The sequence below is a fragment of the Ranitomeya imitator genome, chromosome 9 (assembly GCF_032444005.1).
Source record: "Ranitomeya imitator isolate aRanImi1 chromosome 9, aRanImi1.pri, whole genome shotgun sequence".
In the NCBI taxonomy this organism is placed as follows: Eukaryota; Metazoa; Chordata; class Amphibia; order Anura; family Dendrobatidae; genus Ranitomeya; species Ranitomeya imitator.
Genome location: NC_091290.1, coordinates 157,240,922 through 157,267,593, shown reverse-complemented (window position 1 = coordinate 157,267,593; position 26,672 = coordinate 157,240,922). Strand labels below are relative to the sequence as shown.

General features: G+C 48.4%; 1 protein-coding gene across 3 annotated transcripts in view; it reads right to left on the bottom strand.

The window, feature by feature from the left end:
• LDHD (lactate dehydrogenase D) overlaps positions 1 to 26,672 on the bottom strand; it is a 100,153-nt gene that overhangs the window by 56,602 nt on the left and 16,879 nt on the right. For all 3 annotated transcript variants that reach the window (XM_069739651.1, XM_069739652.1, XM_069739653.1), the window contains one exon: positions 20,675 to 20,769. In XM_069739651.1, the coding sequence (XP_069595752.1) occupies positions 20,675 to 20,769 (95 nt within the window). The remainder of the gene's footprint in view (positions 1 to 20,674; positions 20,770 to 26,672) is intronic.

The window sequence follows — 26,672 nt, the reverse complement described above, 5'->3', positions numbered from 1 at the left end:
AATATGGAGACAAATTAAAAAAGTTATTAAATATACAGATATAATAGCCGAAATGCCACTGTGGTATAATAGTTATTTTCCAGAATTACTAAATCACCCGTCTACTGAGTTCTGGATCTCATGTGGTGTTCTCTCGGTAGGTAATTTGTATAACCAGGATGTTTTTGTGTCCTTTGAGCAATTGCGGGATACCTGCAATATCCCAAGATCTCAATTCTTCCGTTATTTACAGCTGAGGTCAGCTTTCCAGTCACATATGCGAAATGCAGGTGTAAGTCGAGCAATTTCATCTTTACCCCTTATAGGCATTCTCAAATCACAGGGTCCTCAGGGGCTCATTTCCTCTTTATACACATACCTATTATCCATGGGAGATGGGCTCACTATTAACTCCTTAAAAAAGAAATGGGAGGGACTCCTTCCCGATACACTGGGAGAGGAGTGGGAAGATATTTTGGAATCTCCAACTAAAGTTTCTCCCTCAGTTAACAATAGGATGACCCAGCTATATATTACATATCAGACTTATCTGACTCCGACACGACTTTTTAAAATGGGCCGCCTTCAGACGTCAGACTGCTTACGGTGTCACGCACATGATGCGGATTTTACCCACATGATATGGCGGTGCCCGGTAATCCTTCATTATTGGAAAGAAGTCACGACATTGTTAACGTCTTTATTGTTAATCCCTGTCCCACTTGAACCATTGACTTGCCTATTTGGGGTGTGGGATACAGAGACCTGGGATCACCATACTGGGATTTTCCTTCGAGAAACGCTCTTCTTAGCACGAAAGGTACTGGCATTAAGGTGGATGGGTGGCTCCTCCCCGTCTCTCAGAGCTTGGATTGACCTGGTGAACTCGGTTATCCCATATGAAAGAACACTGTACCATAATAGAGGATGTCCAGGTAAATTCGAAAAAATTTGGGGTAGATGGAACTCATCTCATCATACTCTGTAGTCTGCGTGGATTAGATATATGCACGGGGAGGAGGGCATGGGGTTTGGGGACATCGTTGCAGAGCAAACTTGAATCTGTTTTCTTTTGGCGACTTATTACTAAAGGTTAAAGTTGTTTAAGTTGTATAGTAGGTATTTTGTAGGTATTAGTGATTCAACATGCACAGTCTATTGCCTCTGAACTTTGGATGCGATGATGTTTGTAATCATTTGTATCTGATGGTATGTTTAATAATGATAAATGTAATATGTGCAATGTTTGTCTATTCTGAAATTAATAAACGAATTTAAAAAAAAAAAAATGTCACCTCTAGACGTGCAAAGAAGAAAGGGCAAAATGTCACCTTTAGATGTGCAAAGAAGAAAGAGCAAAATGTCACCTTTAGATGTGCAAAGAAGAAAAGGCAAGATGTCACCTCTAGATGTGCAAAGAAGAAGGGGCATAATGTCACCTCTAGATGTGCAAAAAGGGGCAAATGTCACCTCTAGATGTGCAAAGAAGAAAGGGCAAAATGTCACCTCTAGATGTGCAAAGAAGAAAGGGCAAAATGTCACCTCTAGATGTGCAAAGAGGGGGCAAAATGTCACCTCTAGATGTGCAAAGAAGAAAGGGCAAAATGTCATCTCTAGATGTGCAAAGAAGAAAGGGCATAATGTCACCTCAAGATGTGCAAAGAAGAAGGGGCAAATGTCACCTCTAGATGTACAAAGGAGAAGGGGCAAAATGTCACCTCTAGATGTGCAAAGAAGAAAGGGCAAAATGTCACCTCAAGATGTGCAAAGAAGAAGGGGCAGAATGTCACCTCTAGATGTGCAAAGAAGAAAGGGCAGAATGTCACCTCTAGATGTGCAAAGAAGAAGGGGCAAATTGTCACCTCTAGATGTGCAAAGAAGAAAGGGCAAAATGTCACCTCTAGATGTGCAAAGAAGAAAGGGCAAAATGTCACCTCAAGATGTGCAAAGAAGAAGGGGCAGAATGTCACCTCTAGATGTGCAAAGAAGAAAGGGCAGAATGTCACCTCTAGATGTGCAAAGAAGAAGGGGCAAATTGTCACCTCTAGATGTGCAAAGAAGAAAGGGCAAAATGTCACCTCTAGATGTGCAAAGAAGAAAGGGCAAAATGTCACCTCAAGATGTGCAAAGAAGAAGGGGCAGAATGTCACCTCTAGATGTGCAAAGAAGAAAGGGCAGAATGTCACCTCTAGATGTACAAAGAAGAAGGGGCAAATGTCACCTCTAGATGTGCAAAGAAGAAAGGGCAAAATGTCACCTCAAGATGTGCAAAGAAGAAGGGGCAGAATGTCACCTCTAGATGTGCAAAGAAGAAAGGGCAGAATGTCACCTCTAGATGTGCAAAGAAGAAGGGGCAAATTGTCACCTCTAGATGTGCAAAGAAGAAAGGGCAAAATGTCACCTCTAGATGTGCAAAGAAGAACGGGCAAGATGTCACCTCTAGATGTGCAAAGAAGAAAGGGCAAAATGTCACCTCTAGACGTGCAAAGAAGAAAGGGCAAAATGTCACCTCAAGATGTGTAAAGAAGATAGGGCAAAATGTCACCTCTAGATGTGCAAAGAAGAAAGGGCAAAATGTCACCTCTAGATGTGCAAAGAAGAAGGGGCAGAATGTCATCTCTAGATGTGCAAAAAGGGGCAAATGTCACCTCTAGACGTGCAAAGAAGAAAGGGCAAAATGTCACCTCTAGATTTGCAAAGAAGAAGGGGCAGAATGTCACCTCTAGATGTGCAAAGAAGAAGGGGCAAATGTCACCTCTAGATGTGCAAAGAAGAAAGGGCAAAATGTCACCTCAAGATGTGCAAAGAAGAAAGGGCAGAATGTCACCTCTAGATGTGCAAAGAAGAAGGGGCAAATTGTCACCTCTAGATGTGCAAAGAAGAAAGGGCAAAATGTCACCTCTAGATGTGCAAAGAAGAAGGGGCAAATGTCACCTCAAGATGTGCAAAGAAGAAGGGGCAAAATGTCACCTCTAGATGTGCAAAGAAGAAGGGGCAGAATGTCACCTCTAGGCGTGCAAAGAAGAAAGGGCAAAATGTCACCTCTAGATGTGCAAAGAAGAAGGGGCAAAATGTCACCTCTAGATGTGCAAAGAAGAGGGGGCAAAATGTCACCTCTAGATGTGCAAAGAAGAGGGGGCAAAATGTCACCTCTAGATGTGCAAAGAAGAAAAGGCAAAATGTCACCTCTAGATGTGCAAAGAAGAAAGGGCAAAATGTCACCTCAAGATGTGCAAAGAAGAAGGGGCAGAATGTCACCTCTAGATGTGCAAAGAAGAAAGGGTAAAATGTCACCTCAAGATGTGCAAATAAGAAGGGGCAAAATGTCACCTTTAGATGTGCAAAAAGGGGCAAATGTCACCTCTAGATGTGCAAAGAAGAAGGGGCAAATTGTCACCTCTAGATGTGCAAAGAAGAAAGGGCAAAATGTCACCTCTAGATGTGCAAAGAAGAAAGGGCAAAATGTCACCTCTAGATGTGCAAAGAAGAAGGGGCAGAATGTCACCTCTAGATGTGCAAAGAAGAAAGGGCAAAATGTCACCTCTAGATGTGCAAAGAAGAAGGGGCAGAATGTCACCTCTAGATGTGCAAAGAAGAAAGGGCAAAATGTCACCTTTAGATGTGCAAAAAGGGGCAAATGTCACCTCTAGAAGTGCAAAGAAGAAAGGGCAAAATGTCACCTCTAGACGTGCAAAGAAGAAAGGGCAAAATGTCACCTTTAGATGTGCAAAGAAGAAAGAGCAAAATGTCACCTTTAGATGTGCAAAGAAGAAAAGGCAAGATGTCACCTCTAGATGTGCAAAGAAGAAGGGGCATAATGTCACCTCTAGATGTGCAAAAAGGGGCAAATGTCACCTCTAGATGTGCAAAGAAGAAAGGGCAAAATGTCACCTCTAGATGTGCAAAGAAAAAAGGGCAAAATGTCACCTCTAGATGTGCAAAGAGGGGGCAAAATGTCACCTCTAGATGTGCAAAGAAGAAAGGGCAAAATGTCATCTCTAGATGTGCAAAGAAGAAAGGGCATAATGTCACCTCAAGATGTGCAAAGAAGAAGGGGCAAATGTCACCTCTAGATGTACAAAGAAGAAGGGGCAAATGTCACCTCTAGATGTGCAAAGAAGAAAGGGCAAAATGTCACCTCAAGATGTGCAAAGAAGAAGGGGCAGAATGTCACCTCTAGATGTGCAAAGAAGAAGGGGCAAATTGTCACCTCTAGATGTGCAAAGAAGAAAGGGCAAAATGTCACCTCTAGATGTGCAAAGAAGAACGGGCAAGATGTCACCTCTAGATGTGCAAAGAAGAAAGGGCAAAATGTCACCTCTAGACGTGCAAAGAAGAAAGGGCAAAATGTCACCTCAAGATGTGTAAAGAAGATAGGGCAAAATGTCATCTCTAGATGTGCAAAGAAGAACGGGCAAGATGTCACCTCTAGATGTGCAAAGAAGAACGGGCAAGATGTAACCTCTAGATGTGCAAAGAAGAAAGGGCAAGATGTCACCTCTAGATGTGCAAAGAAGAAAGGGCAAAATGTCACCTCAAGATGTGCAAAGAAGAAGGGGCAAAATGTCACCTCTAGATGTGCAAAGAAGAAAGGGCAAGATGTCACCTCTAGATGTGCAAAGAAGAAAGAGAAAAATGTCACCTCTAGATGTGCAAAGAAGAAAGGGCAAAATGTCACCTTTAGATGTGCAAAAAGGGGCAAATGTCACCTCTAGATGTGGAAAGAAGAAAGGGCAAAATGTCACCTCTAGACGTGCAAAGAAGAAAGGGCAAAATGTCACCTTTAGATGTGCAAAGAAGAAAGAGCAAAATGTCACCTTTAGATGTGCAAAGAAGAAAAGGCAAGATGTCACCTCTAGATGTGCAAAGAAGAAAGGGCAAAATGTCACCTCTAGATGTGCAAAGAGGGGGCAAAATGTCACCTCAAGATGTGCAAAGAAGAAGGGGCAAATGTCACATCTAGATGTACAAAGAAGAAGGGGCAAATGTCACCTCTAGATGTGCAAAGAAGAAAGGGCAAAATGTCACCTCAAGATGTGCAAAGAAGAAGGGGCAGAATGTCACCTCTAGATGTGCAAAGAAGAAGGGGCAAATTGTCACCTCTAGATGTGCAAAGAAGAAAGGGCAAAATGTCACCTCTAGATGTGCAAAGAAGAACGGGCAAGATGTCACCTCTAGACGTGCAAAGAAGAAAGGGCAAAATGTCACCTCTAGACGTGCAAAGAAGAAAGGGCAAAATGTCACCTCAAGATGTGCAAAGAAGAACGGGCAAGATGTCACCTCTAGATGTGCAAAGAAGAACGGGCAAGATGTCACCTCTAGATGTGCAAAGAAGAAAGGGCAAGATGTCACCTCTAGATGTGCAAAGAAGAACGGGCAAGATGTCACCTCTAGATGTGCAAAGAAGAAAGGGCAAAATGTCACCTCAAGATGTGCAAAGAAGAAGGGGCAAAATGTCACCTCTAGATATGCAAAGAAGAACGGGCAAGATGTCACCTCTAGATGTGCAAAGAAGAAAGGGCAAAATGTCATCTCTAGACGTGCAAAGAAGAAAGGGCAAAATGTCACCTCAAGATGTGCAAAGAAGAAAGGGCAAAATGTCACCTCAAGATGTGCAAAGAAGAAAGGGCAAAATGTCACCTCTAGACGTGCAAAGAAGAAAGGGCAAAATGTCACCTCAAGATGTGCAAAGAAGAACGGGCAAGATGTCACCTCTAGATGTGCAAAGAAGAACGGGCAAGATGCCACCTCTAGATGTGCAAAGAAGAAAGGGCAAGATGTCACCTCTAGATGTGCAAAGAAGAAAGGGCAAAATGTCACCTCAAGATGTGCAAAGAAGAAGGGGCAAAATGTCACCTCTAGATGTGCAAAGAAGAAAGGGCAAGATGTCACCTCTAGATGTGCAAAGAAGAAAGAGCAAAATGTCACCTCTACACGTGCAAAGAAGATGGGGCAAAATGTCACCTCTAGACGTGCAAAGAAGAACGGGCAAGATGTCACCTCTAGACGTGCAAAGAAGAAGGGGCAAAATGTCACCTCTAGATGTGCAAAGAAGAAGGGGCAAAATGTCACCTCTAGATGTGCAAAGAAGAAGGGGCAAAATGTCACCTCTAGATGTGCAAAGAAGAACGGGCAAGATGTCACCTCTAGATGTGCGAAGAAGAACGGGCAAGATGTCACCTCTAGACGTGCAAAGAAGAAAGGGCAAAATGTCACCTCTAGACGTGCAAAGAAGAAGGAGCAAAATGTCACCTCTAGATGTGCAAAGAAGAAGGGGCAGAATGTCACCTCTAGACGTGCAAAGAAGAAAGGGCAAAATGTCACCTCAAGATGTGCAAAAAGGGGCAAATGTCACCTCTAGATGTGCAAAGAAGAACGGGCAAGATGTCACCTCTAGGTGTGCAAAGAAGAAAGGGCAAGATGTCACCTCTAGATGTGCAAAGAAGAAAGGGCAAAATGTCACCTCAAGATGTGCAAAGAAGAAGGGGCAAAATGTCACCTCTAGATATGCAAAGAAGAACGGGCAAGATGTCACCTCTAGATGTGCAAAGAAGAAAGGGCAAAATGTCATCTCTAGACGTGCAAAGAAGAAAGGGCAAAATGTCACCTCAAGATGTGCAAAGAAGAAAGGGCAAAATGTCACCTCTAGATGTGCAAAGAAGAAGGGGCAGAATGTCACCTCTAGATGTGCAAAAAGGGGCAAATGTCACCTCTAGACGTGCAAAGAAGAAAGGGCAAAATGTCACCTCAAGATGTGCAAAGAAGAAGGGGCAAAATGTCACCTTTAGATGTGCAAAAAGGGGCAAATGTCACCTCTAGATGTGCAAAGAAGAAGGGGCAAATTGTCACCTCTAGATGTGCAAAGAAGAAAGGGCAAAATGTCACCTCTAGATGTGCAAAGAAGAAGGGGCAAAATGTCACCTCTAGATGTGGAAAGAAGAAAAGGCAAAATGTCACCTCTAGATGTGCAAATAAGAAGGGGCAGAATGTCACCTATAGACGTGCAAAGAAGAAAGGGCAAAATGTCACCTCAAGATGTGCAAAAAGGGGCAAATGTCACCTCTAGATGTGCAAAGAAGAAAGGGCAAAATGTCACCTCTAGATGTGCAAAGAAGAAAGGGCAAAATGTCACCTTTAGATGTGCAAAGAAGAAAAGGCAAGATGTCACCTCTAGATGTTCAAAGAAGAAGGGGCATAATGTCACCTCTAGATGTGCAAAGAAGAAAGGGCAAAATGTCACCTCTAGATGTGCTAAGAAGAAGGGGCAGAATGTCATCTCTAGATGTGCAAAAAGGGGCAAATGTCACCTCTAGATGTGCAAAGAAGAAGGGGCAAATTGTCACCTCTAGATGTGCAAAGAAGAAAGGGCAAAATGTCACCTCTAGATGTGCAAAGAAGAAGGGGCAAAATGTCACCTCTAGATGTGCAAAGAAGAAAAGGCAAAATGTCACCTCTAGATGTGCAAAGAAGAAAGGGCAAAATGTCACCTCAAGATGTGCAAAGAAGAAGGGGCAGAATGTCACCTCTAGATGTGCAAAGAAGAAAGGGCAAAATGTCACCTCAAGATGTGCAAATAAGAAGGGGCAAATGTCACCTCTAGATGTGCAAAGAAGAGGGGGCAAAATGTCACCTCTAGCTGTGCAAAGAAGAAAGGGCAAAATGTCACCTCAAGATGTGCAAAGAAGGGGCAGAATGTCACCTCTAGATGTGCAAAGAAGAAGGGGCAAATTGTCACCTCTAGATGTGCAAAGAAGAAAGGGCAAAATGTCACCTCTAGATGTGCAAAGAAGAAGGGGCAAATGTCACCTCAAGATGCGCAAAGAAGAAGGGGCAAAATGTCACCTCTAGATGTGCAAAGAAGAAGGGGCAGAATGTCACCTCTAGGCGTGCAAAGAAGAAAGGGCAAAATGTCACCTCAAGATGTGCAAAGAAGAAGGGGCAAAATGTCACCTTTAGATGTGCAAAAAGGGGCAAATGTCACCTCTAGATGTGCAAAGAAGAAGGGGCAAATTGTCACCTCTAGATGTGCAAAGAAGAAAGGGCAAAATGTCACCTCTAGATGTGCAAAGAAGAAGGGGCAAAATGTCACCTTTAGATGTGCAAAAAGGGGCAAATGTCACCTCTAGATGTGCAAAGAAGAAGGGGCAAATTGTCACCTCTAGATGTGCAAAGAAGAAAGGGCAAAATGTCACCTCTAGATGTGCAAAGAAGAAGGGGCAAAATGTCACCTCTAGATGTGCAAAAAAGAAAAGGCAAAATGTCACCTCTAGATGTGCAAAGAAGAACGGGCAAAATGTCACCTCTAGATGTGCAAAGAAGAGGGGGCAAAATGTCACCTCTAGATGTGCAAATAAGAAGGGGCAGAATGTCACCTCTAGATGTGCAAAGAAGAAAGGGCAAAATGTCACCTCTAGACGTGCAAAGAAGAAAAGGCAAAATGTCACCTTTAGATGTGCAAAGAAGAAAGGGCAAAATGTCACCTTTAGATGTGCAAAGAAGAAAGGTCAAAATGTCACCTCTAGATGTGCAAAAAGGGGCAAATGTCACCTCTAGATGTGCAAAGAAGAAGGGGCATAATGTCACCTCTAGATGTGCAAAAAGGGGCAAATGTCACCTCTAGATGTGCAAAGAAGAAAGGGCAAAATGTCACCTCTAGATGTGCAAAGAAGAAAGGGCAAAATGTCACCTCTAGATGTGCAAAGAGGGGGCAAAATGTCACCTCTAGATGTGCAAAGAAGAAAGGGCAAAATGTCATCTCTAGATGTGCAAAGAAGAAAGGGCAAAATGTCACCTTTAGATGTGCAAAGAAGAAAGGGCAAAATGTCATCTCTAGATGTGCAAAGAAGAAAGGGCAAAATGTCACCTTTAGATGTGCAAAGAAGAAAAGGCAAGATGTCACCTCTAGATGTGCAAAGAAGAAAGGGCATAATGTCACCTCAAGATGTGCAAAAAGGGGCAAATGTCACCTCTAGATGTGCAAAGAAGAAAGGGCAAAATGTCACCTCTAGATGTGCAAAGAAGAAGGGGCAGAATGTCATCTCTAGATGTGCAAAAAGGGGCAAATGTCACCTCTAGACGTGCAAAGAAGAAAGGGCAAAATGTCACCTCAAGATGTGCAAAGAAGAAGGGGCAGAATGTCACCTCTAGATGTGCAAAGAAGAAGGGGCAAATGTCACCTCTAGATGTGCAAAGAAGAAAGGGCAAAATGTCACCTCAAGATGTGCAAAGAAGAAGGGGCAGAATGTCACCTCTAGATGTGCAAAGAAGAAGGGGCAAATGTCACCTCAAGATGTGCAAAGAAGAAGGGGCAAAATGTCACCTCTAGATGTGCAAAGAAGAAGGGGCAGAATGTCACCTCTAGGCGTGCAAAGAAGAAAGGGCAAAATGTCACCTCTAGATGTGCAAAGAAGAAGGGGCAGAATGTCACCTCTAGATGTGCAAAAAGGGGCAAATGTCACCTCTAGATGTGCAAAGAAGAAGGGGCAAATTGTCACCTCTAGATGTGCAAAGAAGAAAGGGCAAAATGTCACCTCTAGATGTGCAAAGAAGAAGGGGCAGAATGTCACCTCTAGATGTGCAAAGAAGAAAGGGCAAAATGTCACCTCAAGATGTGCAAAGAAGGGGCAGAATGTCACCTCAAGATGTGCAAAAAGGGGCAAATGTCACCTCTAGATGTGCAAAGAAGAAGGGGCAAATTGTCACCTCTAGATGTGCAAAGAAGAAAGGGCAAAATGTCACCTCTAGATGTGCAAAGAAGAAGGGGTAAAATGTCACCTCTAGACGTGCAAAGAAGAAGGGGCAGAATGTCACCTCTAGATGTGCAAAGAAGAAGGGGCAGAATGTCACCTCTAGATGTGCAAAAAGGGGCAAATGTCACCTCTAGGCTCTAGATGTGGAAACCTGCAGAGACAGACCCAAGAGACTGCAGCAGTAAGTGCAGAGAGAGATAGTCCTATAAGGTACTGACTCTGGGGCTGAATACAATTGCACCTCACAATATCAAGCAGAAGATTGATAACATCAGATACAGTTTTGGTCAACAACCTCCAGAGCCTTTCCTCCCATCTGTCCAGCCCTCCACCTCCAAAACCAATTTCTCCACCATTACAGAAGATCGACTCTCCACTCTACTCTCAAGATCGCATCTCACCACCGGTGCACTTGACTAGATCCCTTCCCACCTCATCCCAAACCTCACCACAATCTTCATCCCAACCCTAACCCATCTCTTCAACCTATCACTTACAACTGGTGTTTTCCCCTCAAGCTTTAAACATGCCTCCATCACACCTATCCTCAAAAAGCCCTCTCTTGACCCATCCTCTGCATCTAGCTATCGCCCTATATCGATTCTCCCCTATGCCTCAAAACTACTGGAACAACACGTCCATCTTGAACTGTCCTCCCACCTCTTTGCCTGCTCCCTCTTCGACCACTTACAATCAGGCTTCCGGCAGCAACACTCCACTGAAACTGCCCTAACTAAGGTCACCAATGACCATTAACTGCCAAAGCCAAGCGACACTACTCTGTCCTCCTCCTCCTGGACCTGTCGGCTGCCTTTGACACAGTGGACCATTCCCTATTATTACAGACCCTCTCATCCCTTGGCATCAGTTGGCCCTATCCTGGATCTCGTCATACCTAACAGACCGAACATTCAGCGTCTCCCACTCACACACCACCTCCTCACCTCGCCCCCTATCTGTCGGAGTCCCGCAAGGTTCAGTCCTAGGGCCCCTGCTCTTCTCCATTTACACCTTTGGCCTGGGACAGCTCATAGAATGTCACGGCTTTCAGTATCACCTTTATGCTGATGACACACAGATCTACATCTCTGGACCAGATATCACCACCCTACTAACCAGAATCCCTCAATGTCTGTCCACTATTTCATCCTTCTTCTCCGCTAGATTTCTGAAACTTAACATGGACAAAACAGAATTCATCATCTTTCCCCCATCTCACGTGACCCCCCCCAACGAACCTATCCATTACAGTAAACGGCTGCCCACTCTCCCCAGTCCCACAAGCTCGCTGTCTCGGGGTAATCCTCGACACTGATCTCTCCTTCAAATCACATATTCAAGACCTTTCCACTAAAACTAAAAAAATATTTCCTGGATCCGTACATTCTTCAACCAAGAATCTGCAAAAACCCTAGTCCATGCCCTCATCATCTCCAGCCTTAACTACTGTAACCTCCTGCTCTGTGGCCTCCCCTCGAACACTCTCACACCCATTCAATCTATTCTAAACTCTGCTGCCCGACTAATCCACCTGTCCCCCCGCTATTCCCTGGCTTCTCCCCTCTGTCAATCCCTTCAGTGGCTACCTGTCACAAATCCCTTCTCTGTGGTTTAACTAATTTGTCACGTGCCCGCTCTCAGCACATGACTTGAGGTTGTGCCTGCAAGGATTATTCTATCTCCCTACTCTCAGTCCCGCATTCAACCTCTGTCCTTTGCTGTAATGGGAGCATAAATAACACACCGACCCAGGCCACACACCCGCTCATACACACTGCCACCACTCATCGAATACACAGGCGATGAGTCCTGGAAATATTACTAATACTAATAATGTCTACCACTCATAAGGCTCACACACCATAGGCTATGGATTCATTAGAACATTCAAGGTTCAACATGTTAAAGTTTTATACTTTAATAACAAAAGGTTCATTGCTTACAGTAAGAAAAAGGTATAAAAATATGATAAAAAGATATACAACTTATGCAAAACAGTATAAAATAACAGGAGAAATCTTACAGAAATCATATAACTTGGTAGTCTGCTTCTGCATCCTGAGGGTAGGATAAATGTAGATTGGATCACACCAGCTCGGCTGCCCCCATTATGTGAACACGGTTCTAGGTATACAGGTCTAATTTATAGGTTTGGTCTGGAGGTCAGGTTTCTAGACCAGCCCATCAGGTTTATATCATAATTGCTTGGTTTTTGATTGGACCACGGCCGCGCTACCAATGAATATATTATTTTCTCTTGAGATCCTTTGTGTAACAGCTCTCACAGAGATACTATCAGGCTGTAATTAACATCTCTCTTCCAAGAGCTAGGAGGCGCCAAATGTTACCTTTCTTCTCTCGGCTTCCAGCAGGACCCCCTGGTGAGATTGGGGACAGAGTCTACTTGTCCCAGGAAAGTACATATTAACACCTGGGTGCGAAATGCAGCTTTTCAAGACAGATGTGACATTATTATATTATATTACATATATACATACACACACACACATACATACACACACACTTCACCACACTCCCCATTACCCAGAGACTCCAGTACAAAACCCTAACCATGACATACAAAGCCATCCACAACCTGTACAAGATTTCTCTCGTGCATCACTCCTACTCTGGAACCCTCTACCCAAACACAGACTCTCGCCTACCGTGGAAAATCTTCAAAAAGAACCTGAAGATCCACCTCTTCCGACAAGCCTACAACCTGCAGTAACCACCGATCGACCAAACCGCTGCATGACCAGCTCTATCCTCACCTACTGTATCCTCACCCATCCCTTGTAGATTGTGAACCCCAGCGGGCAGGGTCCTCTCTCCTCTTGTACCAGTTATGACTTGTATTTTTTAAAGGGAACCTGTGACCCCCAAAATCGATGGTGAGGTAAGCTCACCGTCATCAGGGGCTTATCTCCAGCACTCTGTAATGCATTCTGTAATGCTGTAGATAAGCTGCCGATGTTACCTGAAAGAGGACAAAAAGACGTTAGATTATACTCAGCCAGGGGTGGTACTGCTCCAATGGGTGTCTCAGGACCGGAACAGCGCCTCCCATCTTCATTCCATGACGTCCTCTTCTGGTCTTCATGCCGCGGCTCCAACGCAGGCGTACTTTGTCTGCCCTGTTGAGGGCAGAGCAAAGTACTGCAGTGCGCAGGCGCCGGGCCTCTCTGACCTTTCCCTGCGCACTGCAGTACTTTCCTCTGCCCTCAACAGGACAGACAAACTACACCTGCGCCGGAGCGTGAAGACCAGAAGAGGATGTCATCGTATGAAGATGGGAGGCCCCGGACCGGACCAGAGACACCTTACACTCACGCAGCCTTTTGCGTAGTACCACCAGCGGAACACCACCGCACCACTCACTCACGCAGCCTTTTGCGCATTACCACCAGCGGAACACCGTCGCACCACTCACACTGACGCAGCCTTTTGCGCGGTACCACCAGCGGAACACGCACCACTCACACTGACGCAGCCTTTTGAGCGGTACCACCAGCGGAACACGCACCACTCACACTGACGCAGCCTTTTGCGCGGTACCACCAGCGGAACACCGTCGCACCACTCAATCACGCAGCCTTTTGCGCGGTACCACCAGCAGAACACAGTCGCACTACTCACACTCACGCAGCCTTTTGCGTGGTACCACCAGCCGAATACCGTCACACCACTCACTCACGCAGCCTTTTGCGCGGTACCACCAGCGGAACACCGTCGCACTACTCACACTCACGCAGCCTTTTGCGTGGTACCACCAGCGGAACACCGTCGCACTACTCACACTCACGCAGCCTTTTGCGCGGTACCACCAGCGGAACACCGTCGCACTACTCACACTCACGCAGCCTTTTGCGCGGTACCACCAGCCGAATACCGTCGCACCACTCACTCACGCAGCCTTTTGCGCGGTACCACCAGCGGAACACTGTCGCACTACTCACACTCACGCAGCCTTTTGCGTGGTACCACCAGCGGAACACCGTCGCACCACTCACTCACGCAGCCTTTTGCGAGGTACCACCAGTGGAACACCGTTGCACTACTCATACTCACGCAGCCTTTTGCGTGGTACCGTCTGCGGAACACCGTCGCACCACTCACACTCACGCAGCCTTTTGCGTGGTACCACCAGCAGAACACCGTTGCACCACTCACGCAGCCTTTTGAGCGGTACCACCAGCGGAACATGCACCACTCACACAGCCTTTTGAGCGGTACCACCAACGGAACACCATCGCACTACTCACACTCACGCAGCCTTTTGCGCGGTACCACCAGCGGAACACCGTCGCACTACTCACACTCACGCAGCCTTTTACGCAGTACCACCAGCAGAACACCGTCGCACCACTCACACTCACGCAGCCTTTTGCATGGTACCACCAGAAGAACACCGTCGAGAACACGCCACAGCCGGGAACAGCCGAATGATTCACAGACCACTGTCATCTTTGTACAGGAGGAGCGCATGCGCAGTTTTAATGTGACCGCCGCTATCTGTCTGGACAAAGATGTAGGCGGTCTGATTTACAGCGCCAGCGCAAATTTCGCGCCGGTGCAGTTAATCATTCGGCTGATCCCGGTGGCAGATGCACGACGTGTCTACAGGCAGAGGAACCGGTCACATTAAAGGGGTTTTCCCACAAACGAAAGTTCAATTTAAAAATTGTCTGTGTCTGACCGTGTACGGAGCATACCACAGCTCCTGGGCAGGGAGGAAGCAAAAGACAATACTGACATTACAGCACGGGATCACAGAGGATTCATTCTGTGAGGTAAAATATTTCACTGTGTTTTAAAAAAATATTTTACCTCACAAAACGTATCCTCTGCGATCTCCTGCTGTAATGTCAGTAATGTATTTTTAAGTATTTAAAATGAACTTTCGTTAGTGGGAAAACCCCTTTAAACAGCAAATATCAACGACAACATGGCTCCTCCTAAAAACTATGCCAATGACAATGAAAGGAAAGCAGCAAAGGCACAACGTCGAAGACAACAACTGGCAAACGAGACTCTTGAAGAGCAACAGCATCGCTGGGACAAAAACAATGCATATAAGTGTAGGCATAAAGCACATGAGTCCCCTGATGCAAAAGTCATTAGATTATCACAGGATGCCATCAGGCAACAACAGCGCCGCATGCCTGGCCCCATCGTGACATTACCGCCCTCCCGATAGCATCGGGCCTCCATCTAGTAAATAATAACGAGTGATTGCGCGCCCTTAGGGCATGCGGTGATTGCGGACCACACAATGGGGTGTACCTACGCACCAGACTGACTTATGTACAGACTAATAGCAAATACCTGGTGTACCTCTCCTGTCACTACTACCTTGTGTATGAAAAAGCTCTGTAATTAATACTGTTTGGGTAAAGCTATCCGATAGCGCTATCCATGAAGAAAGTCAACGGGTAGAGCTAGCCGATAGCCCTATTCCTAAAGGAGATGAACAGGTAGAGCTATCCGATAGTGCTATTCCTAAAGGAGATGAACAGGTAGAGCTATCCGATAGTGCTATTCCTAAAGGAAATGAACGGGTAGAGCTAGCCGATAGCCATATTCCTAAAGGAAATGAACGGGTAGAGCTAGCCGATAGCCATATTCCTAAAGGAAATGAACGGGTAGAGCTAGCCGATAGCCCTATTCCTAAAGGAGATGAACAGGTAGAGCTATCCGATAGTGCTATTCCTAAAGGAGATGAACAGGTAGAGCTATCCGATAGTGCTATTCCTAAAGGAAATGACCAGGTAGAGCTATCAGATAGCCCTATTCCTAAAGGAAATCAACGGGTAGAGCTAGCCGATAGCCATATTCCGAAAGGAAATCAACGGGTAGAGCTAGCCGATAGCCATATTCCTAAAGGAAATGAATGAGTAGAGCTAGCCGATAGTGCTATTCCTAAAGGAAATCAACGGGTAGAGCTAGCCGATAGCCATATTCCTAAAGGAAATGAACAGGTAGAGCTAGCCGATAGTGCTATTCTTAAAGGAAATGAATGGGTAGAGCTAGCCGATAGCCCTATTCCTAAATGAAATGAACGGGTAGAGCTAGCCGATAGTGCTATTCCTAAAGGAAATGAACGGGTAGAGCTAGCCGATAGCCATATTCCTAAAGGAAATGAACGGGTAGAGCTAGCCGATAGTGCTATTCCTAAAGGAAATGAACGGGTAGAGCTAGCCGATAGTGCTATTCCTAAAGGAAATGAACGGGTAGAGCTAGCCGATAGCCATATTCCTAAAGGAAATGAACGGGTAGAGCTAGCCGATAGTGCTATTCCTAAAGGAAATGAACGGGTAGAGCTAGCCGATAGCCATATTCCTAAATGAAATCAACGGGTAGAGCTAGCCGATAGCGCTATTCCTAAAGGAAATGAACAGGTAGAGCTATCCCATAGCGCTATTCCTCAATGTTCCTGAGCCTAAGCTATTTCGCATGGTTGAGCGCACTTGGGATCTGCCCCTAGACCCTGCCTATGCCCAATGTTTGGTTCGTAGACCGTGGCTTGGAGTTAGTCCCACTTTAGTGTACAAAACTTTTTGGCTTTTACAATTGTTAAAAAGCTTAATAAAAGACTTCTTTGTACACACAGTTGACAGTAAACAATTTGTCAACGTTAGGAATAAGTTTACCTTGCTTCTGTGTCTCAAATATTTTGACCCTTATTTGTTGGCTTTTCCTTCCCCTGGAGAAAGCCACATATAACTGCCCGTGTGACAACACTGGGAGAGCCAAATAAAGTCCTTGTGCCATTACGCAGGAGCATAATTACAGCTTCCGGTTTCAGCTTTAGTTCATGAGAAAGCATCCCAGTGGGATTCAAAGAGTTAAGAAACTCTCCAGGGTAATCTGTGAGAATCACACCCTCCTCTTCAGCAATTGTGTCTACGGAGCGATATGTTGAGTGTTCACCTTGAACTTGACTAAAAATTTTGTCATTCAAGGCGTGAACATCATTCAATGGCTTTAAAATTGCTTTATTGGCAATTGCTTCTACCGTATTGTCGGTAATCTCAATTCAGTCACCGAAAATAGCTGTAATTAAATCACCGTCTTCAATAAAAGAATTCGGGATTTCAGTTGTGTCTTCTGGTAGACCAGACACATTTGACAACTCTCCATTGCCAAGTTTCAGTAACCATGAGTTGTACTCAACTTCGTCCTGAGACGTTCTCATATTCTGTTGTAACTGGAACCATGAAAACGGATTCCAGGATTTTGACTATTTATTGGTGGACTGTACAATTTGGGCTCTTTTTCCACCTTCCACTATTGGTAGGGTTTGACGAAAGTCACCACCGTTTATGAAAACTTTTCCACCAAATGGTCTTTTGTTTTCCACATATGTCTTGGAACAAATTATCCACAGCCTTCATATTAACACAGGGAGTCATTGTTACTTCATCCCAAATGACGACAGATGACTCCCTAAGCTCCTTTGCTTGAAGTTAGGTTGGCTTAATTTCTGACACTGTGGTCTCATTTGTTGTAATTCCAAGGCCAAACTTGGAATGGTAGGTGCTACCTTTTTGTAGTACTTTTCTGCTTGTAGTGTCTTGTGCAAGCAGTTGTAGAAAAATGTCTTCTCACTGCCTCCTGGGCCGTCCAGAAATAAACAGTATGAGCTAGTGTTGTCTGGCTGTGATGCAGCATTGACTGCTTGCATAATTGCATCCACAGCTCATTTCCGAGCTTCATTAAGCATAGCTCTCAATTGCTCAGCCTCCTGCTTTATTACAGCATAATTCAGTTGGTCCAGTATTTCATCTGGAACATGTACTGGAGTTGGCAATCCGTAGTCAGCACAGGACTTTTTACTGCTTAAGAGCACTTCATTAATATCACAAAGAGCCAGTTGCTCAGCAATTTCTGGAGTATACCGCCTGGTGTAATCCTCCATAAATTCGGTTTTATATTTTAGCCATAATGCCAATGGTTTAGCTGGTTCCCCATATACAAAAATTATAGCAAATGATTTGCGAAGTTGGTAGGACATTTGGAAAGCGATTGCATCCGTTATACTGTCTTCCCATTGGGAATCGTCTTCCAAAAGATGAAGATCAATGCACGCATTTTTATACGAGTCATGTACGACTCCATTGACAGTCTTTAAGTCAGCATAAGACTTTGCTCCTCTTACGTGAAGTAAATGGAGTCTTCGGTAATACAGCTCACCATCTGTTATAGAGACTGTATACATTCGGGCACTTGATTTCCCAAATTGAGCCTGTTGTTTTTTCCATCCTTCTGCTACAGCTTTTCTATCCCAGACAGAGTGCTCAGAGATTTCAGTGTACAAATACTGATGGGCGAAAGCGTCAACTCTGTTTAGCTCAAAATAAGCCTGCAGAGTAGAGGCTTTTGAGTCCGAAATAACCATATCCACATTACCATCTTCGAAAAACACTTGCTGCATGTTCTCAAGGTGAACAGCGAGCCTTTTCATGGTATGTGAAGCATCATGCATTATATTTTTTCTGATTCTCCACATGCCCTCAGGGGCGCTTATATACCGAGAATCTAGATACATGGCTGGTTCATTCCAGTTTAATGTATGAAACTTGATATTGGCACAGTCATGTCCTTTGTATACATATTTGAAAAGATATTTAACACTTTTTATTGAAGCACATATCTCAATATTGACTGGCTTCCAGTGAAAGTGGACGGTACAATTACTGGTGTCCCAGCTGTTAGCCCTTGGTGTATCGCAGCATTATGGATGTGATCCATAACGCCGGCATGACTTGACGCATAATGCCTTTTGATTTTGTTTTCTATATTTGATCCTGTCGGATTCAATTTTGACGTAACTGTCAATGATAAATTGTTGCGTCAACTTCCCAGCATTTAAACGGGGATTGAACTGGTGACGAATGGCGAGCCTGTATGCATAGTGCTGCAACAGGGCGATTTTCTCTTGTCGATCTTTATCCACTGGTATGGATGGTAGATGAACGTCACCAATTCCTTGATGTTTCACACTTAGGGCAATTGGAGTTGTGAAATGTATTGTCCATCCACTGTCCCCATATGGGAATAGCAGTGGATCTGTCATTGCATCACACGTTCTGTGAAGAAAGCCGATTTGAACAGTTTGGTTTTCACTTTTGAGGTGACCTCTGATGCCCCTATTATATGGGGGTTCACCCATTGCATTTGGATAAATTATAGCTCCTTCATTGCTCCTTGGTGCATTGTAGCCTCTGGTCATCGTCGTAGTCATTTGTAATTGACATTGTTATTTGGAGTGGATCTCCATTTTCTAATTCAGCAATCCTCTCTTCCTCTGTCACATTCCCTCATCATTGTGAAGGCTCCTGCCGGTGGGTGAATTGCTTTCATTTTCTCTCCTGGTGATGATAGCCGTGCTGGGGGCTCTTTTTATTTGCTTGACTTCTCGTACTTAATGCTTCTTCACTGTCCAAGATATAAATCTTGGCAAACTTGGGAGTACTACCCCCAGCGGGATGCAATGGGGCAGTACTGTGGCAAATTAGTCCATGAATTCGAAGACAGTATGGACCATGCCCAGGAGATGGCGCTACTTGTGCTCCCATTGATGCCAGAGCTGGCGAACTATTGTATTGCCTTATATTAGCCATAACGTTATTGGAGTGCTGACGCTCTCCTTTCATCATCTTGACTAATTGATCATCCATACGAATGGGACATAATTGGATGCGCCCTCCCTTGCAGCAGGAAGGGAATGTTTTGTCCTGCGCCATTTCGTCTTTGAAATTTTTACATTGGCAGAGCGGACATTGAAATGTCAGCTCGCCAGCATAGCGCTCTTCAATACATGTCTCATCAATTTCATTGAGAAGTCCTCTAGCGGCAAATGTAACTTTCCGTCATTGAGTGGCTCTTGCATTTTGGACACGTATTCCATCTTGTTCTCTTTTCTGTGAAATACGTGTATCACTTTGTGCATTGCGTGTTGCTCGTTGTCGTGCAGCATTAGATGCTCTACGTGATTCAGTTACTTCATTCGTTTCTCTTGCTCTGGCCGCCCTCTGTCGGGCTGCATCAGCAGTTCTTCAACAATTTTGTTCATCTTCTGTTTCATTAAGACGGATGTTACACATCCGTATACCATTAACTTCTCTACATGCAGCAGCGCGCTCAAGTTGATCCATCTTTGCAATGTTGCCTCACAATGTTGCCTCACAGGCTAATATTCAAAAAAGGCTTATGCCTTAGCTCGCCACCAGGGGGAGCTCCTCTCCTTAGGTATCCATGGTTACGCCCAACTGTGGATGACTCATTGTGCACAGACACATGGACACGTCCAAATTACTTATATTGATATTCAGAGTTATACTCTTACAATTACTAGTTCTCCTCGTATCATTTTCTTTACACGTCACAAACTCTTCTACTTAGTGTTGGGCTTACAGAAAATCACAATTAAATAAATATATTTAAGTTTATGGGTGTGAAGGGAAAAAATGTGGAAACAGGGTGTGAAGACTTGTTCAAATGCAAAAGTGGCACTTTCTTTGAAGGTCCTGGGATTCCTATAAACCCTATTCACATAGATTGAGGTCTCAGAAATGGCCGCCGTATGTCCATGTAACACCAGCTCACAAATTAGTGCTCAGCCTGGTGGGGATGGTGGCACCCCAACCTCAGTAAGACCTGTCAGAAGAGCAGCTGAGCCACCTGGGGGGATGTTTGTCCATCTACAACTTTCCAAAATAAAGAAAAAGCCACCATCAGCATCTTTTCTTCACGACATCGCAACTATGTGATTTTTGTGATTAATGGACTCACAAAACACACCACGTAAGCAGCACAGAACGTGCCTGAAGAACCCTGAGACATGGTCCATGGGGTGGATTCTGCTCCAGACCTTAGTCCATGTGTCCGTGGTTCTGTACCAGGTCCATGTGGACTGATCATGCAGATGATACCAGTCTTACCTGTGCATCGATTCATCCCTGCCATGCTGCTCACGAACAGCCATTGCTGTGGACACATTGCTGTCTCCGACCACTGCCCTGAGATCGCCCACCAGCTGCCAAGAGAAGGGTACAGGGATGAGAAGACAGAGGACAGTGCCAGTGTGTACCGAGAGCCCCCAAAAATACACGTAACGTAATCAATGAACTCGCAGACCACCTTTACCAGCAAAGAGTTCCCAATACATGTCTGAAGTACTGGGCCCACAGCACCCACCGACTTCCTGTGCCCTACCATCTCCTCCGTCCAAGGTAACTGGACCCAAAGCACCCCACCATCTCCTCCAGACTCCTCTGTCCAGGGTGACTGGGCCCATAGCACCACACAGACCTCCTGCGCTCTTCCACCTCCTCCATCCAGGGTGACTGGGCCCATAGCACCACACAGACCTCCTGTGCCCTTCCATCTCCTCCATACAGGGTGACCGGGCCAATAGCACCACACAGACCTCCTGCGCTCTTCCACCTCCTCCATACAGGGTGACCGGGCCAATAGCACCACACAGACCTCCTGCGCTCTTCCACCTCCTCCATCCAGGGTGACTGGGCCCATAGCACCACACAGACCTCCTGTGCCCTTCCATCTCCTCCATACAGGGTGACCGGGCCAATAGCACCACACAGACCTCCTGTGCTCTTCCACCTCCTCCATACAGGGTGACCGGGCCAATAGCACCACACAGACCTCCTGTGCTCTTCCACCTCCTCCATACAGGGTGACCGGGCCAATAGCACCACACAGACCTCCTGCGCTCTTCCACCTCCTCCATACAGGGTGACCGGGCCCATAGCACCCCACAGACATCCTGTGCCCTTCCACCTCCTCCATACAGGGTGACTGGGCCAATAGCACCACACAGACCTCCTGTGCTCTTCCATCTCCTCCATACAGGGTGACCGGGTCCATAGCACCCCACAGACCTCCTGTGCCCTTCCACCTCCTCCATACAGGGTGACCGGGCCCATAGCACCACACAGACCTCCTGTGCCCTTCCACCTCCTCCATACAGGGTGACCGGGCCCATAGCACCACACAGACCTCCTGTGCCCTTCCACCTCCTCCATACAGGGTGACCGGGCCAATAGCACCACACAGACCTCCTGTGCTCTTCCACCTCCTCCATACAGGGTGACCGGGCCCATAGCACCCCACAGACATCCTGTGCCCTTCCACCTCCTCCATACAGGGTGACTGGGCCAATAGCACCACACAGACCTCCTGCGCTCTTCCACCTCCTCCATACAGGGTGACCGGGCCCATAGCACCACACAGACCTCCTGTGCCCTTCCACCTCCTCCATACAGGGTGACCGGGTCCATAGCACCCCACAGACCTCCTGTGCCCTTCCATCTCCTCCATACAGGGTGACCGGGCCAATAGCACCACACTGACCTCCTGCGCTCTTCCATCTCCTCCATACAGGGAGACCGGGCCAATAGCACCACACAGACCTCCTGTGCCCTTCCACCTCCTCCATACAGGGTGACCGGGCCAATAGCACCACACAGACCTCCTGCGCTCTTCCACCTCCTCCATACAGGGTGACCGGGTCTATAGCACCCCACAGACCTCCTGTGCCCTTCCACCTCCTCCATACAGGGAAACCGGGCAAATAGCACCCCACAGACCTCCTGCGCTCTTCCACCTCCTCCATACAGGGTGACCGGGCCCATAGCACCACACAGACCTCCTGCGCTCTTCAACCTCCTCCATACAGGGTGACAGGGCCCATAGCACCCCACAGACCTCCTGCGTCCCACCACCTCCTCCATCCAGGGTGACGGGGTCCATAGCACCACACAGACCTCCTGCGCTCTTCAACCTCCTCCATACAGGGTGACAGGGCCCATAGCACCCCACAGACCTCCTGCGCTCTTCAACCTCCTCCATACAGGGTGACCGGGCCCATAGCATCACACAGACCTCCTGCGCTCTTCCACCTCCTCCATACAGGGTGACCGGGTCCATAGCACCACACAGACCTCCTGCGCTCTTCAACCTCCTCCATACAGGGTGACTGGGTCCATAGCACCCCACAGACCTCCTGCGCTCTTCCATCTCCTCCATACAGGGTGACCGGGTCCATAGCACCAAACAGACCTACTGCGCTCTTCCATCTCCTCCATACAGGGTGACTGGGTCCATAGCACCACACAGACCTCCTGCGCTCTTCCACCTCCTCCATACAGGGTGACCGGGTCCATAGCACCACACAGACCTCCTGCGCTCTTCCACCTCCTCCATAAAGGGTGACCGAGTCCATAGCACCCCACAGACCTCCTGCGCCCCACCGCCTCCTCCATACAGGGTGACCGGGCCCATAGCACCACACAGACCTCCTCCTGCGCTCTTCCACCTACTCCATACAGGGTGACCGGGCCCATAGCACCCCACAGACCTCCTGCGCTCTTCCATCTCCTCCATACAGGGTGACCGGGCCCATAGCACCCCACAGACCTCCTGCGCTCTTCCACCTCCTCCATACAGGGTGACCGGGTCCATAGCACCACACAGACCTCCTGCGCTCTTCCATCTCCTCCATACAGGGTGACCGGGCCCATAGCACCACACAGACTTCCTGCGCCCCACCACCTCCTCCATACAGGGTGACCGGGCCCATAGCACCACACAGACCTCCTGCGCTCTTCCACCTCCTCCATACAGGGTGACCGGGCCCATAGCACCACACAGACCTCCTCCTGCGCTCTTCCACCTCCTCCATACAGGGTGACCGGGCCCATAGCACCACACAGACCTCCTGCGCTCTTCCACCTCCTCCATACAGGGTGACCGGGCCCATAGCACCACACAGACCTCCTGCTCTCTTCCACCTCCTCCATACAGGGTGACCGGGTCCATAGCACCACACAGACCTCCTGCGCTCTTCCACCTCCTCCATACAGGGTGACCGGGTCCATAGCACCCCACAGACCTCATGCGCTCTTCCACCTCCTCCATACAGGGTGACCGGGTCCATAGCACCCCACAGACCTCCTGCGCTCTTCCACCTCCTCCATACAGGGTGACCGGGCCCATAGCACCACACAGACCTCCTGTGCTCTTCCACCTCCTCCATACAGGGTGACCGGGCCCATAGCACCACACAGACCTCCTGTGCTCTTCCACCTCCTCCATACAGGGTGACCGGGCCCATAGCACCCCACAGACCTCCTGCGCTCTTCCACCTCCTCCATACAGGGTGACCGTGCCCATAGCACCACACAGACCTCCTGCGCTCTTCCACCTCCTCCATCCAGGGTGACTGGGCCCATAGCACCACACAGACCTCCTGCGCTCTTCCATCTCCTCCATACAGGGTGAACGGGTCCATAGCACCCCACAGACCTCCTGCGCTCTTCCATCTCCTCCATCCAGGGTGACCGGGTCCATAGCACCACACAGACCTCCTGCGCTCTTCCATCTCCTCCATACAGGGTGACCGAGTCCATAGCACCCCACAGACCTCCTGCGCTCTTCCATCTCCTCCATACAGGGTGACCGGGTCCATAGCACCACACAGACCTCCTGCGCTCTTCCACCTCCTCCATAAAGGGTGACCGGGTCCATAGCACCCCACAGACCTCCTGCGCCCCACCGCCTCCTCCATACAGGGTGACCGGGCCCATAGCACCACACAGACCTCCTGCGCTCTTCCATCTCCTCCATACAGGGTGACCGGGCCCATAGCACCACACAGACCTCCTGCGCTCTTCCACCTCCTCCATCCAGGGTGACTGGGCCCATAGCACCACACAGACCTCCTGCGCTCTTCCACCTCCTCCATCCAGGGTGACTGGGCCCATAGCACCACACAGACCTCCTGCGCTCTTCCACCTCCTCCATCCAGGGTGACTGGGCCCATAGCACCACACAGACCTCCTGCGCTCTTCCACCTCCTCCATCCAGGGTGACTGGGCCCATAGCACCCCACAGACCTCCTGCGCTCTTCCACCTCCTCCATACAGGGTGACCGTGCCCATAGCACCACACAGACCTCCTGCGCTCTTCCACCTCCTCCATCCAGGGTGACTGGGCCCATAGCACCACACAGACCTCCTGCGCTCTTCCATCTCCTCCATACAGGGTGAACGGGTCCATAGCACCCCACAGACCTCCTGCGCTCTTCCATCTCCTCCATCCAGGGTGACCGGGTCCATAGCACCACACAGACCTCCTGCGCTCTTCCATCTCCTCCATACAGGGTGACCGAGTCCATAGCACCCCACAGACCTCCTGTGCTCTTCCATCTCCTCCATACAGGGTGACCGGGTCCATAGCACCACACAGACCTCCTGCGCCCCACCATCTCCTCCATACAGGGTGAACGGGTCCATAGCACCCCACAGACCTCCTGCGCTCTTCCATCTCCTCCATCCAGGGTGACCGGGTCCATAGCACCATACAGACCTCCTGCGCTCTTCCATCTCCTCCATACAGGGTGACCGAGTCCATAGCACCCCACAGACCTCCTGCGCTCTTCCATCTCCTCCATACAGGGTGACCGGGTCCATAGCACCACACAGACCTCCTGTGCTCTTCCACCTCCTCCATACAGGGTGACCGGGTCCATAGCACCCCACAGACCTCCTGCGCTCTTCCACCTCCTCCATACAGGGTGACCGGGTCCATAGCACCCCACAGACCTCCTGCACTCTTCCATCTCCTCCATCCAGGGTGACCGGGTCCATAGCACCCCACAGACCTCCTGCGCCCCACCACCTCCTCCATACAGGGTGACTGGGCCCATAGCACCACAGAGACCTCCTGTGCTCTTCCATCTCCTCCATCCAGGGTGACCGGGTCCATAGCACCACACAGACCTCCTGCACTCTTCCATCTCCTCCATCCAGGGTGACCGGGTCCATAGCACCCCACAGACCTCCTGCGCCCCACCACCTCCTCCATACAGGGTGACCGGGCCCATAGCACCCCACAGACCTCCTGCGCTCTTCCATCTCCTCCATCCAGGGTGACCGGGTCCATAGCACCCCACAGACCTCCTGCACTCTTCCATCTCCTCCATCCAGGGTGACCGGGTCCATAGCACCCCACAGACCTCCTGCGCCCCACCACCTCCTCCATACAGGGTGACCGGGCCCATAGCACCCCACAGACCTCCTGCGCTCTTCCATCTCCTCCATCCAGGGTGACCGGGTCCATAGCACCACACAGACCTCCTGTGCTCTTCCACCTCCTCCATACAGGGTGACCGGGTCCATAGCACCCCACAGACCTCCTGCACTCTTCCATCTCCTCCATCCAGGGTGACCGGGTCCATAGCACCCCACAGACCTCCTGCGCCCCACCACCTCCTCCATACAGGGTGACCGGGCCCATAGCACCCCACAGACCTCCTGCGCTCTTCCATCTCCTCCATCCAGGGTGACCGGGTCCATAGCACCACACAGACCTCCTGCGCTCTTCCACCTCCTCCATACAGGGTGACCGGGTCCATAGCACCACACAGACCTCCTGCGCCCCACCACCTCCTCCATACAGGGTGACTGGGTCCATAGCACCACACAGACCTCCTGCGCCCCACCACCTCCTCCATACAGGGTGACCGGGTCCATAGCACCACACAGACCTCCTGCGCTCTTCCACCTCCTCCATACAGGGTGACCGGGTCCATAGCACCCCACAGACCTCCTGCGCTCTTCCATCTCCTCCATCCAGGGTGACCGGGTCCATAGCACCCCACAGACCTCCTCCTGCGCTCTTCAACCTCCTCCATACAGGGTGAACGGGTCCATAGCACCCCACAGACCTCCTGCGCTCTTCCATCTCCTCCATACAGGGTGACCGGGTCCATAGCACCCCACAGACCTCCTGCGCTCTTCCACCTCCTCCATACAGGGTGACCGGGTCCATAGCACCCCACAGACCTCCTGCGCTCTTCCACCTCCTCCATACAGGGTGACCGGGTCCATAGCACCACACAGACCTCCTGCGCTCTTC